Source organism: Trichosurus vulpecula, chromosome 2, assembly GCF_011100635.1.
Source record: "Trichosurus vulpecula isolate mTriVul1 chromosome 2, mTriVul1.pri, whole genome shotgun sequence".
NCBI classification, from domain to species: Eukaryota; Metazoa; Chordata; class Mammalia; order Diprotodontia; family Phalangeridae; genus Trichosurus; species Trichosurus vulpecula.
The window spans coordinates 16,004,858-16,016,882 of NC_050574.1; the positions used below are offsets into that span (position 1 = coordinate 16,004,858).

The 12,025-nt window shown below is 49.5% G+C and overlaps 1 protein-coding gene across 1 annotated transcript; it reads left to right on the forward strand.

Moving 5' to 3' along the window:
- Positions 1-5,993: 5,993 nt before the first annotated feature.
- LIN7B (lin-7 homolog B, crumbs cell polarity complex component) lies at positions 5,994-10,967 on the forward strand. The gene is made up of 6 exons (XM_036745962.1): positions 5,994-6,071; positions 6,803-6,921; positions 7,533-7,604; positions 8,021-8,230; positions 8,884-9,047; positions 10,809-10,967. Exons 1-6 carry the CDS (start codon positions 6,035-6,037, stop codon positions 10,828-10,830), a joined length of 624 nt encoding a protein of 207 aa, XP_036601857.1. The 5' UTR covers positions 5,994-6,034; the 3' UTR covers positions 10,831-10,967.
- The last annotated feature ends 1,058 nt before the right edge of the window (positions 10,968-12,025 follow it).

The window sequence follows — 12,025 nt, forward strand, 5'->3', positions numbered from 1 at the left end:
GCCCAGCTAGTAAGTATCTGAGGCTGGATTTGAACTCAGATCTTCCTGATTCCAGGTCTGGTGCTCTATCCATTGTACCACATAGCTGCCCCAAATAACTACAGAAGGTATAAAAATATCTGAGAATTTAACTACTAAGAGACACCCAGAAATGCTATGAATCCAGCTACCAAACATGTGGGTAGGTCAAACCAATATAATAAAAATTACAATGCATTTATTCAATCTTATACCAAACTGCTGAAGAATTATTTTTATAGGACTAAAAATAATAAAAATGAAATTCACATAGAGGAACAAAAGGTCAGGGACCTCAAGGGAAATAGCTTAAAAGTGAGAAGGAAGTTCTACTACAGTGATCATTCAGTTTATTGGGTACTGGTTAAAAAATAGATATACTGGAACTGATAGTGACATAACATACAATAGCAAACATGGTAATGTAGTGTTTGATAAACCCAAAGATCCTAAAACATCCTTGGAAAGGGCTTACTATTTGACAATAAGTGCTGGGAAAACTGGAAAGCAGTTTGGTATAAACCAGGTGTAAATCAACTTTTCACTGCATATGCCAAGATAAACTCCATATAGAGATGAGACCTAGACCATAAAAAGGTGAAGTCATAAGTAAATTAGAGTAGCAAGGAAGAAATTACCCGTGAGATCTATGGCTAGGAAAAGAGTTCATGACCAACTAAGGGACGGATGATTGCAGAAGATAAAACAACTTTTATTTTATAAAATTAAAAAAAGTTTTGCCTAAACAAACCTATTAGCTAAAGTTATAAGTGAACTAGATAACCTGAAAAAAAATCTCTGCAGCAAGTTTCTTTGATAAGTCTCATATCCAAGATAAATATGGAAGTGATTCCAATTTATAAGACTAAGAGCCGTTCCTCAATAGACATTTGGTCAAAGGGTCTAAACAAATGCACAACAACTGTATAAAAGTGCTCCATATCATTAATAATTAGAGAAATGCAAACTAAAGCAATTCTGAGACTCTATCTTACACCTATCAGACTGGCAAAAACTGATCAAAGAGGAAAAGGACAAATGTTGGAGAGATTTTGGGAAAACAGACACACCAGTGCCCCCTTGGAGGAACTATGAATAGGTCCAGCCACTCTGAAAACAATTTGAAATGATGGTCAGAAAGTTACCAACCTGTGCATCCCTTTTGGCCCAGACATACTTCTATTGGCCTATGCCCTGAAGAGGGCAAAGAAAGAAGAAAAGGAACCTTAAGTACTAAATATATTTATAGCAACTCTTCCTGTAGTAGCCCAAAGTTGGAAACCAAGGGGGTGCCCACCTATTGGGGAAAGGCTAAACAAACTTTGGTATAGGGATGTCATGGAATATTACTGTACCATAAGAAATGATGAAATGGATAATTTCAGAGGAAAGTAGGAAAACCTCTCTAAACTGATGCAGAGTGAACTGAGCAGAACCAGGAGAACAGTTTATACAATGAGAACAACATTATAATGCAAAACAACTTTGAAAGACTTTAGGGTGCAGATCAGTGAATATATGATTTTAAAAATTTTAACATTCATTTTTTAAAAATTTTTAAAAATTAAGTTCCAAATTCTCACTCTCCTATGAATCCACAGGACTGAAGATGAATCATGCTCTCTATTTCCTGGGAGAAATAATAAGTATTTTCAAAACAGTTTTAAAACAAAGCTGATTTAATCCCCTTTAAAGTTGTTATCATGGCTATACATCTTCAGGGTTCATAGTTTATGCCAGATCTCCCCTTGTAATTCATAAACCAATTGAGTTCTCTGCCTTTTCTTGATCTTTTAAGCATCTTGGCAGCGATCCTGAAAGCAATTTAATGCAATTTCTGAGGGTATCTAAATTAAAATAAGAGAGCATGGTAAGCACTGGGAGAATCTGATTTAATAAGAGGTGATGAATTGTGAATGGTGAAACAATGTGCTCTGTGGGTTCACTGGTATGGTGCTGCATCCTTTCTCAGATTGTGTGGAAGAGTGAAGAAAACAATGAAAATGAAGGGAGAAGCCTCATTCCAGAGATCACCATCTTTTTGCTTGTTGCCATTGTATTGATGTTGGTATTAAAATTAAAAGTTTTCCTTAAACTATTTTTAAAGCACCGATTTAGGGCTTACTATATATATATGCCAGACACTGTACTAAGCACTGGGAATGCAAATATGAAAAATCCAACCATCCTTGCCTTCCAGGAACTTAAATTCTAATGGGAAAAAGAACAAGCAAAAGAGTGGTGGCCAAGGAAGAGTTTCTTTTTTCTCTCCAGTTTAAAAAAAATTATTTTTATTTCCTTTTTAAAATATTTCCTGATAATATTTTTAAAAATTTTAAGTTCCAAATTCTCACTCTCCTTCCCCCTCCTCCCCAAGCCATTGAGAAGGCAAGCAATATATTGATCATACATGTGAAATCATTTAAAACATATTTCCAAATTAACCATGTTCAAAAGAAAACACATAAAAGACAAGAAAAATAAAGAAATTGAAAAAAGCATGCTTCAGTCTGCACTCAAAGTTCACCAGTTCTCTGGAGGTGAATAGGATTTTTCATCAGGGATCCTTTGGAATTGTCTTATCTCATTGTCTTGATCAGAGTAGCTAAGTCTTTCACAGTTGCTTTTTGTTACAATGTTGCTGATACTATATACAGTGTTCTCCTGGTTCTGTTCATTTCACTTTGCATAAACTCATATAAAAACCTCAGGTTTTTCTGAAACCATTCTGCTTGTCATTTTTTATAGCACAAAAGTATTTCATCACAATTATATACCGTAGCTTGTCTAGTCATTCCCCAATTGTTGGGTATTGCCTCAGTTTCCAATTCTTTGCCACCACAAAAATGAATATTTTTGTACAAATAGATAATTTTCTTTTTTTACATCTCTTTGGGATATAGACCTAGTAGTGATATTGCTGGGTCAAAGAAAATGTACCATTTTATAGCCCTTTAGGCATAGTTGGAGGAGGTTTCCATCTGGAAAGTCACAGTGATTGGAGTCATTGGTCACTATGAAGGAGCTAGTGGGTATAGAGAGACTGAGGAAGAGAGAAGGAGAGGTAATGATTGAGAGGACAAATTCCCAGAAGAGATGGGAGGGAGGGGATCAAGAACATAAGTTGAGGGATAGATCTTTTGAGGAGAAGGCCTACCTCCTCAGGGAGACCAGAACAAGAGAATGGTGGAATCACATTTATTAATTCCCTATCACAGTCTTGAGGTCTACAGTAGGGAAGAAAATGGAGGTCATAATAGATGGTTGTGTTTTTTTTTTGGGGGGGGTTGATAATGTCAACTTGGCACTGAGATCCTATGTTAAGAGGAGGGTGGGAAGATTCTAAAAAAGAAGAAAATGTATGGATAGTCCCTGAAGACTTTGATAGTCAATCAGGAAGGAATAGAAGCAGCAGCAGTGTCTCACAGCAGTGAAGACTCAAAGGAGTCTAGATATTAAACATTTGCAGCGGTCCCCATCACTATGGTTGTGAGACTTTCTTCAGCAGCACAGCAGTATGTGAGGAGGAGCAGATAAGGAGGATTGTGGTGCAGGTAATCAAGGGTTGGTGTTTCACAAAGGATGATTGATGGTAGGCCAATGAGGCAAGAAAAACACAGGTAAGGGCTCACATATAACTTAAACTGGTCAGCAATAGAGTCAAGATTGTGAAGGAAAGAAATGTCAGAGCAAGAGTGATGGATGGGGAGAAGGAGCAATGAGAGGATGGAGGTCATGGCCAGGATGAAGCACTTAGGACAAGTAAGGTAGAGGGCTGAGTTGGGAGGATAGGAGAGTTGTTATCAGGAATTTCCAAGTTCAGAATCTCCAGAACTATGGTTCAAGTCAGGCCATTGGCCACCTTGATGGATGCCTGAGGTGGGTATGGATCATGGGAGTTGCAGAGGGTGATGAATTGGGAGGCCAAGGTGTTTGAGGGAACTTTCATAGTAAAAATGAAGTGTGAGTGTGTGTAGGACTTAGAGAGAAAAGAAAGACATTAAGGTAATAAGTTTGAAGTGTCAAAATGGGATGGAGAAGGGGATTGGTTCCTCTTTCTGGAGGTCTTCAAGGTCAATGATATTGCAGAAAAGGATCTTGTCCTGGCACTGGCTGAACTAGATGGCCTTCCGGTTGTAAGAGTCTGGGTTCTTGTGGCAGATGGACAGAGTGGGGAGAGGACAAAAAACCAGGGAGATGCCAGGGAAGATAGAGCAAAAGAGAGGCCAGACAAAGACAAGAAGATGGATGTCTGTGGGTACAAGATTGGCAAGTAGATGAAGTTTAGGAAGACAATGTTGGAGAGAATGACAAAGGGGAAGGGAAGTGGGGAGGGGGTGTAGAGAGACAGAAATATAGGAAGGGGAGAAGAGATGAATAGGGAGAAGAGAGGCCTCCCTAGAGAGGGAGAAAGACAGCAGATTTTGGGGCCGGAAGAGGACAGACAGGAAGGAACAAGTCACAATAGAGAGAGAACAGGTAGGTAGAAGGAATGAGCCTTTATTAAGTTCTTACTATGAGCCAGACCCTATAGTGAGTCTTGTGTCTGACTCTTCATGACCCCATTTGGGGTTTTCTTGGCAAAGATGCTGGAGCGGTTTGTCATTTCCTTCACCAGCTCATTTCACAGATGAGGAGCCGAGGCAAACAGGGTTAAGTGATTTGCCCAGGGTCATGCAGTAGTAAGTGTTTGAGGCTGGATTTGAACTCAGGAAGATGAGCCTTCCTGACTGCAGGACTGGCTCTCTATCCACTGTGCCACCTAACTGCCCATATAGAGCCTGAGGCGATACAAATACAGACAAGCCAAAAAAGACAAGAAGGGAGTACTGCGGCGGAGAAAGGAGGCAGAGGACTGACCAGGAGAGAGGGAGAGAAGAGTTGACAGAGGAGGGAAAGGGAGAAGACAGACTCAGTAAGGAGAGGATCGAGGCAATGGGAGAAGGCACAGACAGAAAATGGGTAGGTGCCGATTCTTGCAACCTGGGGACAGAGAGAGGGAGAAGAAAACTAGAAGGAAAGAGGACAGCCAGGGAGGATGTAGAAGGACATCTCGGAAGAGGGAAGAGGGAGGGAGATCACGGAATGAGAAATGACAGGGACCTCAGCTGCTCATACCTGAAAGGAATCCCCACTATCACATACAGACAAGTGGCCAACCAGCCTCTGCTGAAACCCTCCAGGGACTAGGAATTCACTGCCTTGGGAGGCGGTTTCCTTCTACTTTGGACAGCTCAGCTTATTAGGAGGGTTTTTTCCCTGAACTCAAGCCTCTTTGCAACTTCCATCCTGTTTCTTTCCCTTGGGGCCAACACGAAGAGAGCGGACGCGCGGAGGAGGTGGGCTGAAGGAGACAAGGACAGACTGACGGAGACGAGAGGGAAGGACACTTGGAGAAGCCAGGCACATAGGCGGCCGATGGAGATGCTGAAGGAGGGCGGATACAGCACCAGAGAGAGTATTGGGCGATCGAGACAGAAGTAGAGGAGGGACCCATGGAGACAGGGCGGATAGGCAGGGGAAGGCGGAACCAGCAAGACGGACAAGGGGAACAGGCAGCGGGGAGAGAAGGAACAGATCAAGCGGAAAGGGGGAAGGATGGAAAGGGAAAAGTCAGGGGGGAAATGGGGGACAGGTAGCGGGAAGAGGGGGAACTCCCCATGGATATGTGGAACAAGAAAGATGGAAAGAGGAACGCACAGCCTTGAGAAGGGGAACAGGCAGTGGGGAGAAGGGGAGCACTCCCAGAGGAAAGGGGGAACCAGAAGGGCAGAAAGGGGAGACAAGCAGGGGGGAGAGGGCAAAGAGACAGGACGGAGAGGCTGGAGAAGCAGAGGAGAGCCCGGCTGGGCTTCTGCGGGAGCTGAAGCCATCCGCAGGCAGGCGGCATCTTCGGCCGGGGCGGGCCTGACCGGCCAGGGGGCGGGGCTTCTCCCCTCCTGGTCCCTCCCTCCCTCCGTCAGTCCCTCAGTCCCGGGTCCCGCGCGGGCGGGCGGGGCCCGGCGGAGGCGCAGACATGGCCGCGCTCGCGGAGCCGCTGGGGCTGGAACGGGGTAAGGCCGGACTGGGCCGGGCGAGGGCGGGTCAGGGGTCTGTCCCAACGTGGGGGTGAACCTGGAAGCGGGAGGCCTTCGGGAAGCCCAACTCCGCTCTGCCGTTCTCTCTTTGTGTCTCGGTGTACCTGTCTTTCCCGGTCTCTCCTTATTTCTCGGCGGCTCTCTCGCTGGCTCTGTCCTTCTCGCTTTCTCTATCTTTCTCTGTTTGTCACCATCTTTCTCTTCGTCTCCTCTATGTCTTTTCCTTCTCCCTCCCCCTGCCGCTCCCCCTTCTCTCCCCCCAATCTTTCCATGTCTCTGCTTCTCCCGATCTCTGTGTGCGTCTGTATCTTTGGGTATCTCTTCCTCTTTCCTCATCTCTGTTATCTCTCTTTCCCTGTCTCTTGGTATCTCTCTGTTCCTCCGTCCCGCCGACGTTTCGCCCTCTGTCTCTCTTGTTACCTTTATCTCTTTACGTGAGCGTCTCTCTGGCTCCACTTGTGTCTCGGTCCCGGTACCTCTCTCACCCGTTCCTGCCTTCTCCATCCCTATGGTGGTCTCCCCCATCCCTATCTCTGCCACCCCCATCCCTATCTCTGCTGCCCCCATCCCTGTCTCTGCCGCCCCCATCCCTATTCCTGTCTCTGCCTCCATCCTGCTTCCCCCATCCCGGTCCCTGCCTTCCTCGTCCCTGTCTCTGTCTCCTCGAGTCTCTGTCTCTGTCTCTTGCTCTCTCTGTCCCCCCACAGACGTGTCCCGGGCAGTGGAGCTCCTGGAGCGGCTCCAGCGCAGCGGGGAGCTACCCCCCCAGAAGCTGCAGGCCCTCCAGCGAGTCCTGCAGAGTCGTTTCTGCTCAGCCATCCGAGAGGTAAGCAAGCACCTGAATCCCCTCGCTGGCCGGACTACAATTCCCAGCAAGCCCCGGGCCACCCAAGCCCCCTCCCCAGCTTCTTCAGCGTACAGGCTGCTGGAAACTGTAGTTTCTCTAGCTATCTCTTACGTGGGTGGGGCTCTGCCTGCGTCCCGCGTGGTGCCCGGGTCGGGGGACACCTGGGTCGCGGAGGGTGCAGGGAGGGGAGATATCTGAGTTCGTGGCTTAGATGCGTACTGGCTCTGTGTTCCCGGACAAGTCACTTAACCCTTGCCTACCTCAGTTTCCTAAGCTGTAAAATGGCGACAGTAATAGCCCCTACATCCCAGAGTTGTTGTGAGGCTTAAATGAGATCCTATTTGTTAAGCACTTCACATGGTGCTTGTTAACAGATGCTTCTTCCCTTCCCCTTCCCCCTGTCCGCTATCCTCCAGTCTCCACCTCCCCCTGGTCTGAGAGGAAGGACCCATGTCTATAGAGATGCCAGGCCAGCTTGTCTACCATGAGACTCCATGAGAATTGTAGTTTCTGTGTGTCCTTCAGGTCCTAGAGGGAGCTGAGGGTTGGGACTGGCACCCCTGTATCTCTGACAGTTCCCACTTCCTCAGGTGTATGAACAACTCTATGATACTCTGGATATCACAGGCAGTGCAGAGATCCGGGCTCATGCCACAGCCAAGGTGAATTTACCCCTTCAGGGCACCAGGACTTTGCTTTCCCTATATCCCCCCCCCCCCAGATAGCTACATTCTCAGATACCCAGATTCTCCCCTCCCACAACATCTCCCCTTCCCTTGGGTCCCTCTCCTTGTCCTTTACCATCCCCAGGCACCTGAATGTTCTTTTTTTCAATCCTCCAGCTCCTCCGGGATCCAGGCTTCCCTTCCCATGCCCTTGTCCCCTCAGGGACCCATTTCTCCCTTCCCACAGATCCCTATCTCCTCAGGGACCAATGAGCTGCCTCCTCAGCTCTCTACCTTTTTAAGAGATGTCCATCCCTTTTTGAGCTCCCAGACCTTCAAGGATCAGGGAGTGTCTATGGCCACCAGCCCCTATTCCCTCAGGGACCTTGGCCTCTGGCTCCTGTCCCTTCTAGGCCACAGTAGCAGCCTTTGCTGCCAGTGAGGGCCATGCCCACCCCCGAGTGGTGGAACTGCCCAGAACAGATGAAGGCCTGGGCTTCAACATCATGGGAGGGAAAGAGCAGAACTCTCCCATCTACATCTCTCGAGTCATTCCTGGTGGGGTGGCTGACCGACATGGTGGCCTCAAGAGAGGGGACCAGCTACTCTCTGTCAATGGAGTGGTGAGCCTCAAGCCCCCAAGAGCCTGGGCAGGGGCGGGGGTGGGCGTCCCAGGGTCAGGAAGGAGAGGCTGGGAATGGATTGGGAAGGCTAGAATAAGACATGGAAGAGCAAGACAAGCACCAGTGAATTTAGGAGGGATTTAGCGGTCAGTAAATTCTCCCTTCTTTCATAACTGGGGATGCTGAAGCCCAGAGAGACTAGTGACTCATCCAAGGTTAATTAGGGAGTCAGTAGCTGAATCAGAATTCCCACCCAAGTTTCCTGATTCCAGTTCTTGTGGGAAGGGTCTGAAAGAGGAAGAACTCTGTGCTGTCAAGGAAGGCTCTTTGGAGAAGGGCTGACCTTAGGCATGTCATTAGCTTCTAGGATCAGGAGGGAGCTTAGGTATTATGTAATCTAGCCCTCTGGTTGCTGGCAGTGGATATTCTTGTGTGGGACCTAGATGCAGAGCTACCAGTCTTAAAGACCATCAGACTAAACTATGTTCCACCTTACCCCACTATACGGATGTGGACACTGTCACCCAGTGAGGGTTATACAGCAAAATGAAGGGAGAGATTGGGCTGACAGGTTGGGGATAGTGTTGGGGATTTGGTGCTTGGGCCAGGCTGGGCGAAGTGGGCCTGCTCGGATGGGATCTTACCTCTGGCAGAGTGTGGAAGGGGAGCAGCATGAGAAGGCTGTGGAGCTGCTCAAGGCTGCTCAAGGCACCGTGAAGCTTGTTGTCCGGTACACACCTCGAGTCCTGGAAGAGATGGAGGCCCGGTTTGAGAAGATGCGCTCAGCTCGGCGGCGCCAACAGCACCAAAGCTACTCGTGAGAGCTTAGTCCTTACTGTTCCCCGAAACCCTCACCAACCCCCTAGCCCTTCCTGTGCCCCTTAGCCCTTCCCATGCCCCTTACCCCTTCCTGTGCCCCTTAGCCCTCACCATGCCCCTTAGCCCTTCCTATGCCCCTTACTTTTCTCCAAGCCCTTTAACCCTCACCAACCCCTAGCCCTTCCCATACCCCTTAGTCCTTCCCATGCCCCTTAGCCCTCACCGTGCCCCTTAGCTCTTCCTGTGCCCCTTAGCCCTCACCATGCCCCTTAGTCCTTCCCATGCCCCTTAGCCTTTCCCATGACCCTTACGTCTCTCCAAGCCCTTTAACCCTCACCAACCCCCTAGCCATTCCCATGCCCCTTAGCCCTCATCATGCCCCTTAGCCTTCCCATGCCCCTTAGCTCCCACCATGCCCCTTAGTCCTTCCCATGCCCCTTAGCTTTCACCAAGCGTATTAGCCCTTACATGTTGCCATTATCATAACCTTTTACCCTTACCAAGCTCCTTTACTCCTTACCAAATTTTCCTTTGACCTTTCTAAGCCATCCTTAGCTCTTCACGTGCCCATTAACCTTTACCATGCTGATTAACCTTTACCACTTTTCCCTTAGACCTTACCAATAACCTTTAGCTGTTATCAAGACTCTTAGGACTTAAGAAATCTTTTAGGCCTAAGCCCCTTGGGTTTTGCCCCTTCCCAAATCCCTGCTAGCCATTGCAAAGCACCTCAAGCCTTTATCAAGCCCCTTAGATCTTGCCAGACCCTTCAGACCCTCCCAGGCCCTGATAAGAGCAATAACTCATGCCTACCACTTTCCATTCATGATTTCATTTGATTCTCACAGTAGCCCAGAGAGGTGGGTACTGTGGTCATTCAGTCAGACCACTAGCATTTCTGAAGCACTTGCTTGCTATATGCCAGGCACTGTGCTAAGTGTTGCAAAAAGAAAAGCCAGGCCCCTGCCCTTGAGGAGATAATGATCTACCAGACTACAAATACTGCAGGTTTTTGTACCCCCATTTTACAAAGGAGAAACTGAGGCTCAGAGCAATTACCAGTTACTTCCACAGCTAGTAAATGTTGGAGGATGGAAGAGAATCCAGGTCTTCATGACTTCAAGTCTAGAGCCCTTTGCCTCTTGTGTGGGCAACATGGACACCTTTGGCTCAGTCTGCTAAGGCTCATTGACCCCTTCTCAGAGTCATGTTTTTGGCCTGCATTCACAATGGAAGGAAGTACTAAGTTATAGGGAGAGGTTAGTGAAAAGAAAGATGGAATTGATTTTCCCCCATCTAAGTTCAAGGATCCCCGACATCTATCCATGGACCCATTGGGGGTGTCTATTTGTTGACCCCAGGTTAAGAACCCCTGGACTAGGCCATGCCATCTCTACTAACCCTTCAGAGAGCTTATAGACCCTATAAGAGTTCCATAAGCCCTCCAGAGTTCAAGGGACATGGAACCGGGAGGATCTGGGCCTGAATCCTGTCACAGACACTAGCTAAGTGACGATGGGCCAACCACTTAATGTCTCTGAGTCTATGCTGCCTCCTTGGCAAAATCAAGATCAATGAGGCCTGTAGTGACTGCCTCAGGGGGCGACTCCAGTGGACTAAGTCATACAAAACACTTCGCAAACCTGAATACCCTAGAGAAATGCTGGCTGTGGTTCCTGCTTTTAAGCCCTTGGACCTACAAGGCCATTTGGGGTTCACAAAACTCCTTCTGCTCATGGTCTCTCTCTCTTCCCCACAGGTCCCTGGAGTCCCGAGGCTGAGATCTCCTGGCTTGCCTCCTGTTCCTCAAACCTGGATGATGAACCATCTTTCCCCCTTGCCCCATTCTGGTCCCTCTGTACAGTATTTATTTGCCCAGTCCTTCCCTAGACCCTATTTAAAGCTCTTCTTTCCCTGCTCTGTGTCTGCCTGTCTGTACTTCCTGCCACAGGGTCAGAGGGGAAGGGGCCCCAGGTCCTCATCAGAAGGCCATAGTCAGAGGGAGGAAGGTCCAGGTTAGAGGACAGGAGATATTCGAGGGAGAGGGGTCAGGGTCGCATTGGAGAGGCCATACTCAGAGAGAGGAAGCCCTGAGTGCGTGGGGGGAGTCCCGAGCCTGTGGGAAGAGGTGCTGAGGGAAGGTGCTAAAGGTGGGGAGAACCCTGCAGCAAGGGAAGAGGCTTGAGGACTGTGTTTTGTGGGAGGGGGGGCCCATAGGCAGAGGGAGGAAGCCTCTGGTCCGAGGGGGAAAACCCCCAGGACCGTGGGAGGAGAACCCCCCTCCCACCCCGGGTCTCCCCCAGCAGCCAATCAATGCCCGCGCCTTAGGCTCCCCGCCCAGACAGAAGATGCTTGGTTTTGGGGGGGGAGGGGAACACGCGGTGCATTATGGGAGAATCCCCGCACCTTCCCCTCCTTCCTCGCCCCCGCCCCCGCAGCGCGGTCCCGAGTTCTGCGAGGGAGGGGCTGGGGGAGCCTCGGGCTCGCGCTCCTCCGCGGTGACATCATCGCTTCGGCTGCGAGTGGAGCCACGCCCCCCAAGCACGTTTATTGGTCGGCACTACCCCCGCCCCCCGCCCGCCCCGCTGAGGGGAGGGTTCCTCGGGCGCGCCGGACCCAGTGCTGCCCCACCATTGGCTCAAGCTGACCGTCCGTCAGGCGACTGTTAAAGGGGCCGCGGCCCCGGGAGTGCACGGAGGGGGCTGCTGGATTTTGGGGGGAGCGGGGGGGGGGCGGGGGAGGGGGCGGCTGCGGCCTCACAGGGGGAGCCCGAGCCGGGGCCCAGAGACAGAGACAGCAACCCAGAGACAGAGAGAGACAGAGACGCCGAGACACAGAGACAGCGCCGGGCGGGAGGCGAGAGCAGAAGGGAGGGAGGGAAGGAGGGAGGGGAGACAGAGAGACCTCGAGCCGGGGAAGGAGGGAAGGCAGGAAGGCAGGAAGGCGGGGGCCCCTCCCGGCCTCCTCGGGGCTCCC

Bases quoted from the DNA above. Each gene is read 5' to 3' on its own strand.
- LIN7B (XM_036745962.1), top strand. From the start codon at position 6,035: ATGGCCGCGCTCGCGGAGCCGCTGGGGCTGGAACGGG. The intron at 6,922-7,532 runs GTAAGCAAGCAC...CCACTTCCTCAG, and splicing joins TCTGCTCAGCCATCCGAGAG to GTGTATGAACAACTCTATGA. The intron at 9,048-10,808 runs GTGAGAGCTTAG...TCTTCCCCACAG, and splicing joins CAACAGCACCAAAGCTACTC to GTCCCTGGAGTCCCGAGGCT.